General features: G+C 41.4%; 1 protein-coding gene across 1 annotated transcript in view; it reads right to left on the bottom strand.

The window, feature by feature from the left end:
* Positions 1–20,653, bottom strand: part of TGFBR2 (transforming growth factor beta receptor 2) — a 61,291-nt gene that overhangs the window by 15,720 nt on the left and 24,918 nt on the right. The window contains exons 2-4 of the mRNA XM_068405474.1: positions 17,590–17,761; positions 15,766–15,956; positions 2,520–3,319 (exon numbers count right to left, since the gene is read on the bottom strand). Coding sequence (XP_068261575.1) covers positions 2,520–3,319; positions 15,766–15,956; positions 17,590–17,761 — 1,163 coding nt within the window. The remainder of the gene's footprint in view (positions 1–2,519; positions 3,320–15,765; positions 15,957–17,589; positions 17,762–20,653) is intronic.

Below are 20,653 nucleotides of genomic sequence, written 5' to 3' on the forward strand. Positions count from 1 at the left end.
CCTTTTATCTGCATTTAGATTATTAGGTCTTTGGGTCAAAGATACTTTTCCTGTATCTTGTGGAAACGTGACTCCTGAGTCTCAAAGGCATTTTAGGTACCTAAACTCCAGCAATTCAGACTTGGTTGCCCCTCTGGAGTCTGGATATGCTTTCTCTTTGCAAATACCACTCTGCTTTCATTTTTTGCTTCTCCAAAACTTCTAGTGAGGGACCATCTCTCTTCCTGCAGTACATTATAGTTTTTGTGACTTTTGAATCTTTTTTACTGGAGAGACCTTACATTTCTTTCAAGCTGTGGGGGATGTTTTGTGCCCTGAGGTGTGTCAGCCAGAGGGGCAGTAGGTACCCCTCTTTATCTGGTTAGGGAGGCCATCTGTTACAAGCTTGCTGATGCTGCTGAGGTGAGGAACTGCTGGCCTTGCAGGCACATACCAGTCCTTTGAACACAATGGGACAAAGGTCCAGATTTATGTGGTCATGTTAAGTAATGTCTGCAAATATTAACCATCATGGATGGCCAGACTGAAAAGACTGCAAAGGTTCTAATGGGGAAGAAGATGGTTTCCAGCTCGTTACTAAGGGCACTAGTATTGTACAGTCAATAATGGCTGTATTTGTATGATACGGAAGGTAGTTGGATAGATCGGAAAGAAGATGGCTTTGTAACCCCAACAACTTGCCTTGAATATTACTGTCTAAGGCTGATCAGAAAAATGGTAAAACACTTACACTCTTTTATTTATTTCATAGAAGGCTAGAGGTTTCCTTGAATTAAAATATGGGTCAGCTCCATTATATACTTTAAAAAATTGGACCTCCTGGTTGAAAGGGTTTGAGTCAAAGGGTGAAGTTTAGAAATTATGCATAAGGCAAATACTGGTGCAAGACCCCTTTAGCAAAAGCTACAGCACTAAAGTTGGCACATTGGGGAATTGGAAGTGGGTCGTGCTTGTATGCCCAGATGAAACAAGGTGGAGGTTGAAGTGGAGTCACTTCACACCATCATACTCCTGTCACAGAGAAGAATGACACTAGCTGGGTCACCCCCAAACAGATTCACTGGAGCTAAATAAAATAGAACAGTGGGCCTCAACACCAGTGCTCAAGGACACCAACTCCCAAGCAGTAACTTGCTCTGGGCAGCACTGTGCTTTGTTTTTAGTGTCGGTGTGGACTGTGGAAGTGGCAGTATCAATGCTATCCTCCTACTTCCAAGTGTCTGTGAGCAATGCCAGAGAAATCATCTTGAAAAAAGGCTTGGCTTTAAGCAATCAAAGTGTCTGTGGGGTTGAGTTTCAGAGCCCCTGCCTTACACTGCTGAATACTCTGTTTTTCACTTTATTCCAAATGGGACCAGTCTTACGACTGAATATGGTATGACTTCACTGAACTCCAAAAAGGTCTGACATGCTGAAAAGAAATGATATGTAACTGTGAGCGGTGTTTGTATTACTTTAAATACGGCTCCACTGGTTATCATTCACCCCCAGCTCTGGTTAATAAATCTTCTCAAAATGAGCTCAGGACAGTTGTCTCTCACAAAGGAGACTTTCAAAGACAGATCTTCCTTAGATAAACAACAGCAAAGCTCCCGTGAACTCAACAGAGCACTACTGACTGAAAAGCTGTCCCAGAAAACATTCTAAACCAAAATATTAGTTCCATGTTAAGTAAAAGTCAGTGTAAACAGACAGACTTTGGTGGGACCTATGTATAAAAATATAAATATAAAAAAAATGTATAAATATATGTATAATTAAATAATTAGGAATTAATTAACTTAACAAATGGTCTGAATTTATCCTATGGGAGTTTTCATTAGAAGAGCCAATATTTAGAGATGTACTTGAAAATTTTCATCTTCAAAGCATTCAAACACATCCTTCTGGCACCCCTGTGAAGTAGATGAGTATTATCCATGCTACTTAATTGAAAAAGCACAACAGGGCAATTATTTTTATTTGACATTCTTGCATTTGCCTGCATTTGGAGAATGTACCATAATCTTAAACAAGTTTATTTTTTGGCCTTTTAAAGTGATTATCTATCACTCTAGTTATCTGCTTTCACCTCTTAAGGACAAAAGACTGACTTCACATGTGCTGGGGAACACCAGGAGTGGGTCTACTCACACAAAACTGTAATGCCATCAGGCATGAAAACTGGTACAACCTCACAATCTGAAGCACATCCTTACCGTATGCGTGTGTGTGTGTGTGCACTGCAGCAGCACCACAGTTGCTAACAAGCTCATACCATGCTTAGTGTAAGTGTATAGAGAGGATGGTTGCAATGTATACATATGCAGCCCTCCAATTATAACGAAACCTACACTGCACTTCTCTCACTGTTGCTTAAATGTTAAGTTTAGAGCCTCTTTGTTTATAAACACTTTCACATTTAATTTTTAATGTTTTTAAGTAAATATGGCAGCATAAGGTTTTTTCCTCTTTTCACCCCAGGAACTGACAATCCAACTGGAACAACACACACCCCCCTCTTCAAACTTTTAACTTACCTGCCCGCTGTTAGCCAAGTCATCCACAGACAGAGAAGGGTCCAGCCTCAGGGATAACCCAAAGTCACAGAGACAGCAGGTTAAATCATTTTTCACCAGGATGTTGGAACTCTTTAGGTCTCTGTGCACTATAGGTGTTTTGGGGCGACCACAGGGTGTGTGATCACTATGCAGATGGGCAATCCCTCGGGCCAAGGAGCCACCCAGTTTCCAGAGGTCCTCCCAGCTGATAATATGTCGTGTGAGATATTCCTGCAAGTTTCCTCTAGCATGGAAGGCAGTGATCAACCAATACTGTTTACCAAGATCTGTCTTACGCTCCTCAGCTGTCAAGAATTGAAGGATGTTCTCGTGCTTGAGGTTTACATCTGAAAAAATGTCTTTCTCAGTTTTCCAGGAGGCATATTCTTCATAGGGGAAAATCTTGACTGCCACAGTTTCATACTGCTCCGATGTGTTTTGCTTCAATTTGGCTTTATACACTTCAGCAAACCTTCCTTTGCCAACAACAATGTCCAACTCAATAGGCAGCAATTCTGTGTTGTGGTTGATGTTGTTGGCACAGGTAGAGCTGATGTCTGAGCGGTCATCATCTAACATAATGGCACAAACATCACTGCAGTCCTTATGCTTCCTGGGCTTAACATTCTTCTCCCATGCCTTGTTGAGCTTCCTCTTCTTATGAGTGCGGTAGGCATAAAAGATAACAATCACGGCAACAGAAATCACCAGTAATGGGACAAGACTTATGATTGTGACTTTGGAAATTTCATCTTTCTCCTCTGGCTTATGAGGGTCATCTGCAGAGAAGAACAGAAGGAAACCATACATTAAATGATATCATAGCTTTATGTATACAGGAGACTGTCAATAATTATAATTTTTATCCAGAGTGCAATACGTGATCTCTTCCACTAACAGTAAATAATAAAAATTGTCACTGCTTTCTTACTTCAAAATGTTGTTTTGTATATAGGCCTCCACTTACCAGGACTTCCCTGTCTGCGTATTTTATAAAAAGCCAGAACTGAATGACAAGAACCTAATGTAATTTAATAGCTTTGTTCTTCTCTCAGGCTCTTAATACATTATGGATGAAACCTTCACTTTCCTGAATACAATAGCCTGCACTTACTCTGTCAATGTATTCTTGACAGATCTGCCCCCCTAACCAGTAATTACGAGAACACATTAATTTTTCTAAGATAAATAAATAGACAATGCAGCATGTGAATCCCACTTGCCCAGTTATCACAGAATCAAAGAATGGTTAGGGTTGGAAGGGACCTCTGGAGATCATCTAGTGCAACTCCCTGCCGAAGCAGGTTCCCCCTAGAGCATGTTGCACAGGGTTGTGTCCAGGGTCGTTTTGAATATCTCCAGAGAAGGAGACTCCACAACCTCCCTGCGCAGCCTGTTCCAGTGCTCTGTCACCCTCAAAGTAAATAAGTTTTTCCTCATATTTGGATGGAACTTTCCATGTTTCAGTTTGTGCCCATTGCCCCTTGTCCTGTCACTGGGCATCACTGAGAAGAGTCTGGCCCCATCCTCTTGACACCTGCCCCTAAGGTAAGCATTGATAAGATCCCCCCTCAGTCTTCTCTTCTCCAGGCTAAACAGACCCAGCTCTCTCAGCCTCTCCTCATAGGAGATCACTCCAGATCCAGTACATTTCAGTGGGATCCATGTAAAAACATCTTCAGGAAGCCTGTCCACACACAACTACTGCATGTTAATATTCAGGCACAATATGTATGCCTGCATACACATCTGAAAAACAAAACTCATTCTCATACTTTGATCTATGTGAAAGAGTGTTGCTAGAACAAATTCAAACACCTGCATGTACACAGGTGTTTGAATCTAGCAGGTGCAATCAGGCATGTATGACAACATCAGAATTGTGACCCTCTGTGTACTTTTTGTGTGGATTTATGTATCTGAAAACTTCCTCTGTGTGTCACTTGCTGGCTGTACACTGGTTGTCCTGTTGTAAAGCAGCAGATGGTTCACTCCAAACTCTGTAGCTGGTGCAGTCCACACACTAACACATTCTTAGGTGGAACATATACAGAACAGAAGAAGAACAGGGACATATTCTAGAAAAGGGAGATGTTCTGGGAATGGTACAGATCATCATTCTAGAGTTGAGAGCTGCCCTGTTACCTCTGGAAGTGACCTTCTAGTTCAGTATTTCTTAGGGAAGATAAACGGTTTAAAAGGCAACAGTTTTATTCTGAAAATAGATTAAAGAAGGAGGGTCAGAGTTTACCTGAGCCTGATTTGATTGGACATGTGGAAATGTACTCTCCCAGCCTGTTTCTTCCTTTGAGTCAGAGCAAATGTACTATATTATCTTTCCACGAGGGAGGGCATTGATTGGAAGAAGCCCTGGAAGTCTAACCTGAATGAACTAAAACAACTGAAGCTGCAACCAGAGTTAAGCAAGTGGCTTGTGTTGGCAGCACGACGCTCTGGCGGATGCTTACAGCAATGTCACTGACTCAGGTTCTGTTTATTGGGCCAAATAAGTCAGTATGAAAAGGAAAAGTTTAATAAGCTCTGAAGGGAAGTTGCCACTAACTACATTAGCCACAAGCCTTTGTTTCCCCTACTCCATGCCTCTCAAAATGAAGGTGAGCAATGCTGAAAGGGGCGGGGGAAGAGAGTTTACAATTAGAACAAGCGGTACCTCTGACCCTCCAATTTCACTTGTAATCACTTTTCCATTGGAAACACAGTTAGCTGGCAAGCAGCAGGAGCCATCGGCTATTCAAAGGTAGGCGACAGGACATCTGAAGGGTATATTCTTCTTTATTTGGAAGAAGGCCTGAATCCTGAACCAGGATGTGTTTCCTCTGTTTGAAAGGTTCATCAGCCAGATGTAGAGCAAGGAATTCAATTCTATCCTTTCTCACAGGGTTTCAAGGAAGAGGAAGTGTCTTCCAGTACTGACATTGCCGGCTAGCACAGGTCAGTGGCATTCACTAGCAGCACCTACAAATCATTTATGCAAACGAACGTTTTAAGCCAACCACTTCTTTCACACATATGCAAACTACAAATCCTTATTATTAAGTGATTTCCCTTGGCAACAAAATGTTAGTAAATTTTAAACTTTTAAAATTTTAAATTAAAAAAATACTTCAAAGTTCATCACAGATTACAGGCACCCCTTCTGCTTCTCAACATGTAGAAGATGGGGAAAAAACACCCCATTTTTTTATGGCCCTTACTGGAGGAATACATTTAGAATGTCCAATGTCACTGTCCATGACCAGAAGATTTGCATTGCTTATTCCCATGTGCATTCTTCGCTCTCAGAAAATTTGCTTTATAAAGAGCTTGGGAAACACCCCTGTGGAGGAGAACTGACTACATTGTGGGATGGCTGTTTCAGAGTTTTGGCTGCAAGCAGGCCACAATGGCATGAATGCAACTATGATCTGTAACAATCAGAAAAAATAGTATGATGAACGTTTGGGGTTCTGTTTTGTTTTCTTTTCCTGACCACAGAAAAGCAGGCTTTAAGTTTGGGCTCTGCTTTTGGAACTGAGTAGTATGTCATCTCTATCATACAGTATACTTTTTAACAAAGATGAACATGCCTCTTTAGGGCCCTTTAAGCCCCTTTTCTTTGCCACAGAGCTGCAATATATGGTCCAGATATTTGAAATACAGATGTCTTTCTAAATGAGAGAGAAAAACACCAAGATGTATTAGTTCTCTTTCAAATTTCTCTCCATGAGTCCAAGCAGTTGGAGGTAATTGGGTACATGTTCAGCTCTAACGGAGAAGAAACTCACCCGAAGCCGCCACTACTTGAGTGTTATGGCTACCTGTGTGAGGGTCTCTGATCATTCCTATGCCGCCCTAGAGTAGGCTGTATTATTTTGGCCTACAGCTGAGAAGCCTCCAGCAGACTTCACAGCCCCTTTGGCTCTTCCTCTTTTTGCACAAGAGAAAGCTCTGCTTCTGGTGCAGGGGGATTTCTGGGTGGAAGGGAGAAACTGTTGATGTTGCAAATGTCACTTGAAAAAGAATTAAAAAAAATTTTATCAAAGCAGAAGTGGAGCAGTTTGGCCACTTCCCCTGAGCACTGTATCATCCTGCACCCCTGCTGCAAAGTGACACATCCACTTTGGCACCGTCCCTTGGAGGAAGTAGGAAGGCAGGGGGTGAAAAGCATACAGCTACACATCCCCACCTAAAGCAGCAGGGATGACGGGTGTGCTCATTTTCAGTTTTTAAGACACTAGACAAGTCCCACTCAAGGCTTGGAAGTGCAAGAATGAGCACCCAACAGGAAGAACTGAGTGTCAGGACTGACCAGGCTGAACCCTGAGCTTAGGAGGGGACTGAGCTGCCTCCCAGCAGAATTGAAGGGGACAGCAGCAGCAAAGAGCTGGTGGCACTGAGGGCTGGTCCGAGCAAGGCACTTCTGGAACTGCCTTTGATTTTTACTGTTGATATGAGCAGAACAAAATCAGCCCTTCCAGCACAAGGGGTACTTCTCTGCTGAATCTGTGTACAAAGTCAGGGCAGGATCAAAATTCAGAGCATATCTGTATGTTTGCACAGTGGCTAGCCAACATTTTCTGGCTTGACTATAGGAATCTAAGAATAAGTATGTTCATTTGCTTATAAATAAATATCTATGACTCAAACCCCATAATTTCAAAAATGGGAGCACAACTTCCTCTTTCTGAGCACCGGAATGAGCAAAACCTGGCTGCACAGGCGGGCAAGGAAATGGTTAAATGAAACAGCCTTTCAGGTTTTGCAAACATGCTCCTAAATAACTTTCCCCACCCAGAACTATTATTTAGGCAGATCAGTCCTTTCTTTAGCTTCAAAAGAGCCTATTAATATAGCATAACAATAGAGAAGTTGAGCTAAAAGAAAGCTTCCTGTATGTGGTTTAAACTAAGCACAAACCATCTGCACAACCCTTAACACTACCTAAACCTTTAGGGAACAGGGCTCAGGTGCCAAGGAAAATGGAAACACTGTACAGCCCCTGTTCAGTCAGGAAGCTTCAAAGCACAACATCCCTTTGCCTGCAAATTCTTTAGGTTGGATTCAGTGCCTTTGATTGAACTTCAGTGTCACTGAACTTTGGAAACAAGAAATAGAACAATGGCAATAAAATTAGAACCTGTGCTTTAAAGCACAGGGCAGCAGAAACACACAGCCAGTACTGACAGAACTACTTCAGTGCTGTTTGCTGCTTGTGCAAGTTCTAAAATTGCTGCCTATTCAAAGCCACATGGCAGGGCAAGAATATATTGGATATTGGCAGAACTCAGGTTAAACATATCAACAATGATGTATTGAAAGCTTGTCTAGTGTCTTAAAAACCCCCAGAAACACAGTCATAAAATATGGGCCCAGACCCGGGACTGTGACCTAGTTATTTTGCAAGCTCCTGAGACACAAAGCATCCCTTTGAGCTGACTGGAGGACAACTCCATTTTGCAGCAATTCTGAGGTTTCCAAGTTTGGTTTCAATTCCACACTGGAATGAAAACTAACACTTTTTGAATGTTTTTGCATAAACAGAATTCTGTTCAAATGTTGCAATTTGGCAAGAGATGCGAGTGCTGAATCCCCACCAGTGAGAGGACTAGTCTGGGGTATGGGAGCTCCAAGTTCAAGTCCTGCTCTGTTTGATTCAAGAGCTTTTCATCTCTGATTATTCTGAATCAGGCAAAATGCGAGTTTGAACCTTACGTGTGTATCGATGTCTGGGCAAGACACTAGGAAATAAAACATAGAAAAGTCTGCCCATTTCTTTAGCGCTACTTTCTGGATGAAAACTAATTCCATAGTGTTTCATTTTCAGTGAAATGAAGTTTCACTCTGAGCAGCTGCTTCGGGTAGTTTAGTTTATCTCTATTGAAGAATCCTCAAATGACAATGAAATTCTGTAGTTCAGTGTCTCATGTACCTTCCTGATTTTGGTCTTTTTAGAATTAAAATGGCTTGGAAATCTTCAACAAAACATTTTTTGATGGGAAATGTTGATTTTCAAAACAGAAACTCTGCTTCTGACATTCCTGTACTTTTCCCTGAAACTTCTATCTTGAGGACAAAAGTAGTCTGAAAGTTGATCCAGATTTTGTGTTTGAAAACTTCTGCTAATTTTACAGGCATTGTTTTTTGGGCTTTGTGGATGGGAGTGGGGAGATTTTTCATTGTGGGGGGGTGTGTGTTTCTTCCTGAGGAAAATGGTTGATCCTGACACAAAATACTTGGAAATAATCGAAATCAAATGCTGCACCCCAAACTAACCTGCATTTTTTTATCTTGACAGTTTCTTGGAAACATTTTAATTTTCCATCCTCGCCGGAGAATTTTTTTTCAACTTAATAGTCTTGTGGGGCAGGAAATCAGTTCCACCCCTCCCTTAGCTCTATGCTGAACCATCTGATGGCAGAAGACAGAGATTACTAGATTTTAAAAGCAGAGTGGACTCTATCTTGCTATGCAGTGGAAAATAAACCCTGACATTTATTGTAGACTTTCCTGAAAGTTAAAATTCCTGCATCCAGTTCCTGAATTTGGCAAAAGTTTTTTTGGACTACGTAAACCAAGTCTGTCAAGGCCAGTAACTTGTGTTTGAGCTGTATGTCTTCATCTTTTAGTCTAAAGAGGATATTGCCAGGGTATCCAAAACATAGTATCTGTTGAAGCAGCCTCCTGGAGAGGCACTAGGCTCTGGTAGTCAGCAGGTCTGCCTGGCTTGCTACAGGGGCTCAAAGACTGTAGAAGTGACAAGGTAAAGCCATCTCTAGAGCCTGTTTCTAAAGCTTTCTAAAGCACTGCCATCTGCATGGCTCAGAGTTTGGGCCCTAAGGATGTTTGCTCAAAGGTACAGGAACTCATTCACTTGACCTTTTGGTTATTTGCCAACCTGAATGTTGCTCTGCAGTCAACATATGGCTGGCAAACCAGACCCAGCCCTCAGAGCACTTAATGCAGGCCATTGCCCAGTGCCACCGCTCACCTCTTTTCTGGAGAGGTGGCAAGGCAGAGCTATGAGCAGTTTTGGAAAGGTATGGCACACTCACTGCTGCTCTCCCCTGGGGGCCAGCAGCTTTGCCCTTGGCACATGACTACCTACGATCCAATGATCAGGACTCAAGACATTTCTGTTACGCCCGGGGAAAATCCCCAGTTACATGACTTAGTTATATGTGTTACATGTTGGAAGAGTCATGCATATACATCCATCACCTGATGGGAATGGCTGCATCTTAGTCATGGGGGTGGGAGGCAGGCAACTTGATTGCCTCTGGGTGGCTTACTTCAGTGAAAAGGCTGGGCAGCAATGATGTAATGGATATTTTATCTATTGTAAGCAGAATTTCATTTTTCAACTGATTGCCAAGTATGCTGTTCAGCACCCAAGAGGTTTAAGAAACTCTTAAGCTCTAAGACAGAACAAATAGCTTGTTGCTGTTTTATTCCCTCACTGTTGGCTAGAAAGTGTAATTCCTTGGTTTGCTGGCACAGCACCTATTAGTTTAAAATCTCCCACCCCTGGATGCATTCCCTTCTTATCTCTCCAATTCTAACAGGTCACTTCACTGTGTGTACATGGCATCTCTCACACATTTTGACTTTTGTAGCGGAGCTTTCCCACTCAGCTATATGAAAGCCGACATATTCTAACTTTACATTATGTGACTGTGTTTCTGTGATACATGTCTCAGTTATACAACTCAGTGTCTGCTGCTGTTTGCTGGTGGTTTTCTGGAACAAATCAATCTCTCCAGTTTCAATATGTTCCAACAGATGCCACACATTAACCACTATTTTTATTCTCAGCCTGAGTTTCACCCCTCCAACCTTTCCCAAAATATTATGTTGCCAGTGTTAGTTACAGTTTGTTTCTGTCTGTAATTATTAAAGTCTCTTCCATGACAACCTGATAAAAGGTTGGCCACATTCCCACACTTATTAAGCTCTCAAGTGATGCAAATTGTAACAAATATGCCAACCAGACTGGAAGGGCACTGCCTAGTTTGTTTTTACACAAATCTGTAACTGAGCTCTGCATGGTTATTTTCCTAGGAAGCAAACAATATCAATAATACAGAGCAAAACAAAATTTTGGCTTCTTTTGCCTCTTTCCATTCTATTTCCTTTCTATCCCACTAAGTGAATCAGACGTTCAGTATTAGACAGCCTCTCCTTTGGTTACACACAGCTGCAGGCATTGGGTGGGACTCTCTGGCTGCAAATACCCAAGAGGAAACATAGAGAACAAGGCCAATATACAAGCAGTGGGAGGCTCTGTGCAACGTTATGTAATGCTACTGACCTCTTTTATGGGGCAGCTGGAAGACAGTTACCTTCTGAACATGTTAGCTGGATAACAGAAAAACAGATTAATGAAAGTCTTTGTTATATTCCACTTGGAAGCACTCCAGCTGTAATCATCTCCCTTCTGCTGTTCCTTGAGCACTGGACAACTCATCACGTGAGTATCTATGGCCTGGTGGCTGTTTGTGCACAGATCTTAAGTTTGCTCTTAAGTCTGAGATCCTCCTATGTAGTCAAGTAAAATCACTAATGCTTTGACTCTAGTAAGGAGAGGAAGAGGAGAGAAAGAAAGGAAAAGACAGGGGCAACATGTTAGAGACAAGTGAGAGATACCAAGTTAAGGAAACACTAAAACATTATCCGTATCTCCTGCGATCTGGGCACAGGACAAGATATCACACACACAGGCTTGCGGTGGTTCAGGCAGCAGAACAATACCAGGTCTCCCAGGTAACAACTGTACACAGTGAGCAATCACAGCACTTGACACGCTGCAAATCCATAGGCTGTAATTCGTTCGGGCAAATGACTCGGCCACAATTGATTAGTCAAATACTTACATCTCTTACACTCTTGGTTAGCAAACTCAGTAAAACCATGATTAATGTGAAGATTGTTAGCAGCACAACATCCTCCCTCCCCCCCCTCCCCGACATACTTCCCCAATTAGCTTCATTATTCTCATAAACTCTTGTCAACCTGTCAGTCATCTCTATCACTGAAGTTTTGATATTTCAAGGCAACTGTTTGGATGATTCAGATAATCATTAAAATTCATATACTTTGTTGCTGCTAAAGGTTTCTCCCATATTACAACCAGGCATGAAGGGAATGCCCAAAATAATGATCTCATCTTGCAGTACACGAGGAATAAACACAGCCTACCAGAACAATCCCACAGACACCTCGGTTGCAAGCTGCATGGAGATCTGCATAGCATGGCAAGACAGGTGAGGATGAAAAATGATCACCATGTAAGTTATCAGAATGAAACAACTAAACCAAACAGAGCTGTGCTACAGGTCTGCAAATCCTATTTCTAAATTTTGAGATCTCTGCATTTTTGCTTGGTTTTGAACTTGATGCCCAGGATAACAACTGCATATATAACGACAACAGTGGTTAAAGGATTTGTTTTTCTGTCTGCAGTCTCCAGTGCTGGGGTCACCCTTTTGCAAGCCACAGAATGAATGTGTCTGAATGAGCCTGCACAACAGGAATAAATTGCATTGCATAGCAGGTAAGTCATGCACTAAGTAACATGCAGGTATCCCATTTTCTCAGTTACAATGAGTGCCTGGTCATCTCTGCACAGAGAGAATGGGTCAGATGTGAGGCTCGAAAGAGCACAGTCCTACTTGGTCACTTTGGGTAAACAAGGCTTGACCATAGCCAAATAGTTTAGGATGGTTAATAAACAAGAACTTTGTTAGACATTTGTCATACTCGCACTGGCTGATGAGTAGAGGCTGGGAGATGGTGTGTTGAAGGCAAGGCTGAGGAACAAAGCTGCTCAAACATCAAGAGAGGCCTGGAACTGTGCAAACAACTACAGACAGATATGGTTCATCATAACAGGTTAAAACATAAGAAGGCAAAGCAAGATGCAGAAGATCCACTAGACACAACTAGACATCAGGCAGGAAAAAATCCTGGTAGTCCAATCCTGCACTCATCTTTTCCATGACAGCAGGACCAGGCCCCTGTCTGCCACCTAGCCAACTTCTAGCCAGCCAGAGCCTTTTTTCCCCCCAATTTTGGCTAATCTTTTCCAGTGGTTTTACTCCCTGGCTTTACCTTCTGGTAACACTGACATTAGACATTTGAATAAATAATAATTAAAACAGACTGGCATTGAGTTTTGCCATGAGAAGCATTTTTCCACCACAAGGGTGTAAGCTGCTTGCCAGTCACCCACAATTTTGTTTGGCAAAAAGAGAGGGATTAAAAAATAAACACAGAGTAGTCAGATTTGCAATGCTGCCTATCTCCTGTATATTATTTCTCCAAAAACTACAGAACATTGGAGTGATTCCACACACAGTCCTTTCCACCAGCTGCCCATGGCCTGAAATGCCAGGGATCTGAATCAGGGTCAGAAGCACCCTGACACAGCAGAACTACAAGCATGTTTAGGCACATGTCTGACTGTGTCTTGCTTATTTTGCAGATTGGCAATTTAAACAAAAGTCCATACAAGAAACAAGCATTTGATTTGGATGTAACTACTTCAAACATTTCCAAAGCCACACTTGGGTGAGCCACAACACCTCCCACTACCCAAAACCTTTAGATGTTTGCATCTAAAAATAGTCAGGAGGTTTACCCTTCACAGTCAAGACTGATACAAGCCAACAGTGCTATAAACCAATTCTTCTATAAGCAGTAACAGCTCAGCTGTGAATCACTGGAACGTAGTGACTAACCTCTGGTGGAAATTAGAACTTGTTGCCTTACCCACAATTTTCTTTCTTACCTCAGAAACACCAGGAACAAACTATATCAGGTCTGCCTTAAGTGTGCACCCAGGAGGAGGAAGAGCTAGAACACTGATCATTCATAGCAATAGCTTGAACAGAAAGGTTGTGATTATCAGTTGAAAAATCACAATCATTTTTAGCATCTCAGTTTCTGCTAATAAATGAGTACAATCACTTTTTGATCAGGCTTTTTTAGACTAGCTTTTGTCCACTCTCTAAAACTACAGGATGTACAAAAACACTGCAAAAATTCTTGCTCTGGTGTACAAGAAATGCAGAGAGAAAAAAAAGCAAGAACAATGTACAGAATAGATCTGGATGACAGTCATTCCAAAGGCAAAATTATTACAGGCTATTATCTAGTTGTCTGGAGGAGCCGTGGACCAGCTGGCTGTGATGTTCTGCTCAAAGTTAAACACAGACAGGAAACCGCATGTCTGATACTGTAAAAATCGTTTGTCTTCCTGCCATGGCTAACCAGGCAAGCAACCCAAAGGGGCTGTTTTCATTTAAAAGAAACACTAATCCACAACAATAAAAAAGGAATGACAAAGCCTCAATTCTCTCCCCTCCCAACTGGAGTTAATGCTTATGTTTGTGAATGAACTGGAAATGTTACAAACTGAAGTTTTACATTAGTTTAATTTTTATCTGTAGTTATTCACTTACTACATATGAATGCAGGGGACAGTTTTCATGAGTCGCCTAGAGTGCTTACAGCATATGACCTAGAAGGAAAAGCTCCACTTTGAAGAGTGAAAGGAATTAGGGTAAAAGGCTGGGTTTTAATTTATACTACAGCTCCTTTTAGGCTGCTCTGGAAGTGTGAGGGGGGCTGCAGAGTTGATGGGAATGAAGGCACTTGGTGTTCAATTTATAGTACGGTTTTCATAAATCTACACACAAAAGACACACAATAGTCAGAGCGATTGTATTCAGCTACATAGCTCCAGAAGAAACAGCTACAATGTGACTAATTTATAACAAATTAGCCAAAATCCACAAGGGTGTGGTTCACTTTGTGTAAAAACTCTAGGCAGCCAACACACAGTAAGATCTTTCACTGGGAACACATTCTCTTCAATAAAATCAAGGCAATCTGTTAGAATTAGGTCCTGGGTCTACCACTTGTACTCACATCAATACCAGTATTTACTCCAACTCCTTTAAAGCCCACCCAAGTAAGGGTTGGTCATACAACCATGGATCAGCAGTCAGGTTGTCTGGTCTCAAATCAAGCTTGGGGAGGGGATGAGGAAGAGGGAAGGAGGTGGCATCGGACATGGACAGCCTGGACCAAGGGAGGCAAAGACTTTCTAGCTTTCTTTTGGCTAATCTAGTGTGGTTTTGCAACCTACACTAGTTAGCCTTCTTGTAGGGCTGGGAAGAGAGAGCTAGAAGCCACTCACTTAGTTGTCCACCTCAGTGCAGTCACGCACCGTGTTTCCCAGGAGTGGAAACAGTGTGCCAACCCTTCATTATCTCAGACAATGACAATTTGATTATATCTTCTTCTGAGGAATTTACAGGTGATAAGGATGGGTGCTGTGTGCCATACTCATTTAGAAGTGTGCACACAAAGTTCTCCACAGGAGACCTCACGCTTGCCTGCAAGAGACCTGACTTAGTCTCAGTAAAAGAATCATTGTGGGATCCAGCAGGTAAGAGAAAATAAAGTGAGCTGTGTGCATACACACAGGCACATCTGTGTATGCAGCATGAGGTCCACCAGCACTGTACACACCTGCACTGCCTTTACTGTATTTGCAGTGGTTGATATAAGCATTCATGAAGCAGAATGGGGACAGGTTATGCACTTGTGATTTGGTCTATACTCAGATTTCACTGGTTTAACTGAACTCACATACACATCCTTGTGCTGTAGTAAGCATGAGGTAGCATATCCACCAGTGAAGGAAACTTCTAGCTACTTCATGCCCACCACAGAAGTGCAGATGGACAGTTACAACAGAGAAGCTGACTTTAAAGTCACATCCTATCAAGTTACTCAGTAGTATCTGTATATACAGATGCCACACTATGGCAATAGAGCCTTTTAGAAGAGGCAAGAATTTAATATGGCATTTGCCTCTTGTTCATGTTTTAGAATGTAATTAGCATATGTTGCATTTTGGTGTCTCAACAGAACAACTCTAAACATCTTGCTTTCATCTTTCTTTTCATCAACTTTTAAGTGTAGTGTCTTGAGGTGAGTATCAGACTTACTTCAACAGGAGGACAGCCTGGCAGGAAGAAATATCCTCTGAATGCAGAAAAGAAAGGTTGAGATTTTGCAAGACTCGGAAGAGACCAAAATATCTCCTGCCCCAGAAGTTTTGCTCCACAAAATGTGATTCCAAAGTCCATTGGTATGACACAGTTCATATTACTTGCAAGGTATAGCCTAGGAATGCAGGATAAATTATTAAACCTACCTGATGGAAAAATGAGCATATCATTGCATTCTTCACCTGTACAGGAACACATGAACATCAATCCCCCATCGTCCTTCTTTTCCCTCATCAAACACTGCTCTGAGCTGGAGTCATCCAACATGTGACCATAGAGTATTTTCTGGGGATCATGGCATATTGTTTCTAACGTCACATTTTCATCATTTTGTCTCCTAAAAATGAAAAGGAGAAAACTGAAATCAAAGAAGGAATATTTTACGAAGGGAGCAGACAGGACTGCGGCTGCCCTAAATTTGCTTCTTTCGAGAATGGGATTTAAAGAATATCATATGTTCTTCTCCGGCTTTCCTGAATGGGGAAAATTTGGCTGTGCCTGTGCTCCTCACACTGGGACATTTGTACAATGGCATGGCTTTCCTGTATCATATTACCACCAAGCTCCAATGAGTGTCTTTGAAAATCTCACCCGGAATTATTCAGGCTAATGCTCAATGAACTGCTGTGAACTTCAGAACATACTTTTGGTTTTCGTGGTCACTGTGCAGACAGTAAAAATCTGTGGGAAATTATGATAAAAACTGAATTGTTTCCTCAAAATCTGAGGAATTTCTAGTGAACTGGCCTTTTATTTTGCTTTTGAACCCTACAATCAGCACAATTTCTGCAGTGAAGGAGTTATCCTTGTAATTAAAAAAAAATAAAACCAAAACCAACCATAGAACTGGTGCAAGCCAGAGTTGCCTCGCTGCCAGGGAAATATTTACAGCTGATAATCTGGACCATATTCCTGTGTTTTGTCCTAGGCCATAGATTTCATTTCATTGACACAAGACTCAGAGGCAAAGAGCACTTTAAATACAGTTCTCAACTCATTTGCCTTTTAGATAAATTGGCATGAAAAATCCAGAATGTATCTTAAATTGCACTACAGCACTTTGTATGGCAATAATAGACACTGGCCACTTACTAAAGGAGCACAGGACAAATATGGATCAGCACACTGAGCTGATCCTGCATTTCAAGTGTCTACTTTCAATTATGCCGAACATCTCTTGAAGTCAATGGACAAAACTAATCCCTCAATAAATTCATTAATTATGTCTTTTTGTAAGTGATTCCAATTATGTTCTTAAATCAGCAGCAATGTTGCAAATACTCGGGTCTTATGAACTCATTAAGAGTGTTTTTGGTTTTCTTTGGTAGGATTGACTTACCATTTATGGAAGGGCAAACCCCAGTTTTTAGACTGGAATGCTAGTTTAAAGTCCACAAATCCTAAAAAAGCGTTACAACTTGTTTTCATATACTCTTGATTTCTTTGAACGTAGACACACACTATATAAAAAGCACCATACATCAGAGTCACTACACACACAGAAGATTCTTTTTACCATTAAGGGAAAGTATTTCTACCTATACATGGTAAATAAGCCTCCTGTGATAGATCTACATAACCTGGTTTACTTTGAAACCTAAGAAAGAATTGTCTTTCTTTAGCAAATGCCACCACAATCCTCTCTGAGTCTCAAATCTGTTTCTACTCTGAGTGCTGTGGATGGATGCAGCTTAATGGTTTGAGCAAAAACATGCCTCTTTTCCAATAACAGCATAAGCTGGAACAGAACTGCTTTAAAGGAAAAAAACCCCCAGAACATTTCATATCAGAATTGTTGTTAACCTCAAGCAACTCGCGGTATGCTGAGCACAGATATGAGTTGGAAGCGAGAGAGAAAAGCCTGGTGAGGTAACAGGAACATTCTGAATATCAGAGCAATCAAGGAAAGTACTAAGAAATGATGAATGAGGGTACACTCCCCTCCCCACCTGTATGAAGAAATAACTTACCATATAGCGACACAGACTTCATTATTCTTCTCACAGATAGCAGTGATGTTGCAGTTGCTCTTGCACGGATGTTGGTTTGAGCAGGTTGTTACTTTAATGTCACAAAATTTGCATAGGTTTGGCATTTGCAGTCCGCTTTCCTTATTTCTGTCTACAGGTGACATAATTTCAGCTTAACAAAAAAAAAAAAAAAAAAAAAAAAAAGAGAAGGAAACTCAGTAATGGTAGATTATCAGATTGCATTATTGCATTATTGATCATTATGAAGATAAGGTTTTCAGCAGCAGCAAACATACCCTCCCACCTTAAATTAGAAAATCTTTCATATTTCACAGCTACCAATTTTCTTTACAACAGGGCAAGTGCCACACTGTCAAGACCAGGTTAATCAATGTGAATTTGAAAAGTGAAATCAACTTCTATTGACTTCAGAAGGAGCAAGAGGAGCAAAAGTTGCTTTGTAATTTGCAGAGTCAAGTTTATTCTGAGTCCCGTGTGCATTGAAATAACTACTCTGCAGTCAGCCATTTGCATTATTCACAGGCAGCATATCCGTCCCCCATGTACAATATACTGCATCATGGTCTATGTGCCAGAGTAACTGTGGATACCATAGTGGGAATGCACGTTAGGTGGGTGACATCATTATGACCTGGATCATGATGAATTTTGCAAGTTTGTCTTTACTAACCTGAGGCATAACCTGGGTGTCAGCCCTAATCTGATTACTGTTCACACGGAAAAATAGAGAGCTAGAACTGACTTTCAACTTAGAGTAGATGGTCTCCCAGAGGTTGTAGATGAAACTCAAGCTGGAAGTGCAATAGGGCATCTGTGCAGCTCACGTAATCTGCTACTGGAGTCTTCCTGGCCTAACTCAAGAGGACTTGAACTCAAACTAATTTGCAATGACAGTCTGTCTTATAAAAGTCTACTTTGACCAAACAGCTGCATTTCTGCACCCATGCATTGAAGAATTACTTGCTTACTGGTTCTGAGTCTTAGCACTCACCATCTGCTTCAGTGTGGTAACAGTAAGGGAAGAGATATTTTTTGTCCCAGTGTATGAATTTCAGGAAACATATTTTTAGTTCAAAAGCTATTTTGAAAAGCCAGCATGACTAAAAGGAACAGAAAATGCCAACATAAACTTTTTTCTAAAGCTAAAATGAATATGCAACTATCTGAAGTGGAGCAGACTATCTATAACAGTTTCAGTCTGACTCATTTTGTAATATATTTGGAAAAGTAGGTTGACCCACTTCAAGGAGATACTGGGCTTCATATAGCACAGCCCTTCTCTTGTAGCCACCTGCGTGCTAAAACTATGTTCATATTGCTCTCTGTGGCCAAATGTTGCTAGTCAACCGATAACAGGCAACCAGGGATTTGTAATTTCCCCCTTCTCCATTAGCTGAGAAATCAATTTTTTCCTTCTAGAACTTCACTATTTACTACCATTAGAATATTTTACTACAGGAATTAAATACACATGCTTTTTCCAGAAGGAAATAAAAAGGCCTCTTGCTAACATTTTCAATGTATTTCTGAGCCATTGTGAGGGACTGAGAGAAAAGTCTTCCCTCTTCATCCAAATCACACATCCTTCTCATCACTAGCATGCTCTGGTACTGACCTAAGGTCTCTGATCTTACTGCCATTGTAATCAGTGGCAAAACTCCCAACAATTTTAATGGTATAGAAGCAGCTCCTACACAGAGGAGAGGGTTATGATGAGCTCACTGGGAGCACTTACTTGGGTGGAGAATGCTGGTAGTATGTTACGGGCTGGCTGAATTTTAAGCCCCAGGTAAACATTTCTTGTTCTTAATTATTTGTGATGTAACAACTCCCAGAAGCCATGCAGAAGAACAAAGCCTCATTGAAGTAGGTGTGGTAGGAACTCAAAAGGTCTTGACTCTAGTGTTCTATAAAATACGTGTTAATATAATCATCATTATGGCAAATTGCTCCTCTCTTCTGGATGGTACCTCTTCTTTACCATGTGTTGAAGAGAAACTAATAGCTGTATTGATTTATCTAGGTTCCAGTAATGATCAACCTGATAATGAGGGACTGTCCCTCTACCCAGGAAGAGGGATAGATACAATCTATGGTCCTAAAAGCCTGGATGAACAATACAGACAAATATCAAGGGAGAGATGAAGTTACTCACACAAGTTCACACAGGAAACCTGTGGCAGGGTGCCAAGCGGCTCACAACTGAGCATAGGGGAAAGACATCTGCTGCTCAAACTGCAAAGACTTTAGCTGCATCTGCACTCCTTTCAGCTCTGAACTCGCATGGCTCCGTGTTTCACTGGGCAGCTGTGTCGCAATGGATGCCTCTGCCACAGACATGGCCCAGTCGTCTCTAGTGCCCGCAGCACTGGAGCTAAAAGCCACGTGAAGGCAGGTCCTTAGGTAAACTGGTTCAAGCACATTATGTTCCTGTGCCGTCCCCAGCCATGCCAGCTTCTGCCAAGACTCACCCACTGGAACAAACATATGCAAATATGTTTGGACCTCATCCAAGGAGGGATCTCCAAATCAAGCAACTTGATAAAAAGAAAAAAAACCCCACAAACAACTATCTGGAATGCAGCAATCCACTGCAAGATCACAAGCCTTATGTTTCTAAGTTAGAGTGGTAGGCCTTAATTCAATTACTAGCAAAAGGTTGGGTAATTCTGGTAATAATACCAGCTGGTAATAATACCAGCTAATTTCTGAACAGATTGAATTAATGGCAAAAGCTAATGGGGTTTTAGAACTTCCAGAACTGACTACACTTGAATTTTCTTCCAAAAATTCTTGTAATAGAGGCTGATAGTGCAATTCCTCTCTATTCATTCCCCTGGCAGTTCAAGGTACTGGATAAACTGCCCAGGTAGACAAACTTTCTTCCATGCTTCAGCATCTGATTTAAAGTGAGACTGCAGTTTACTTTTCCCAATACTGTCACTTTGCTCTAGCAGGTGTTGGTATGTTAATTAATACAGCTCAGCCTTGCCCACTGTGATAACCCAAGTTCCAAACTAAAGCCAGGTTTGACTTTCCCCTA

This window comes from Nyctibius grandis, chromosome 7 (assembly GCF_013368605.1).
Source record: "Nyctibius grandis isolate bNycGra1 chromosome 7, bNycGra1.pri, whole genome shotgun sequence".
Taxonomy (NCBI): domain Eukaryota; kingdom Metazoa; phylum Chordata; class Aves; order Nyctibiiformes; family Nyctibiidae; genus Nyctibius; species Nyctibius grandis.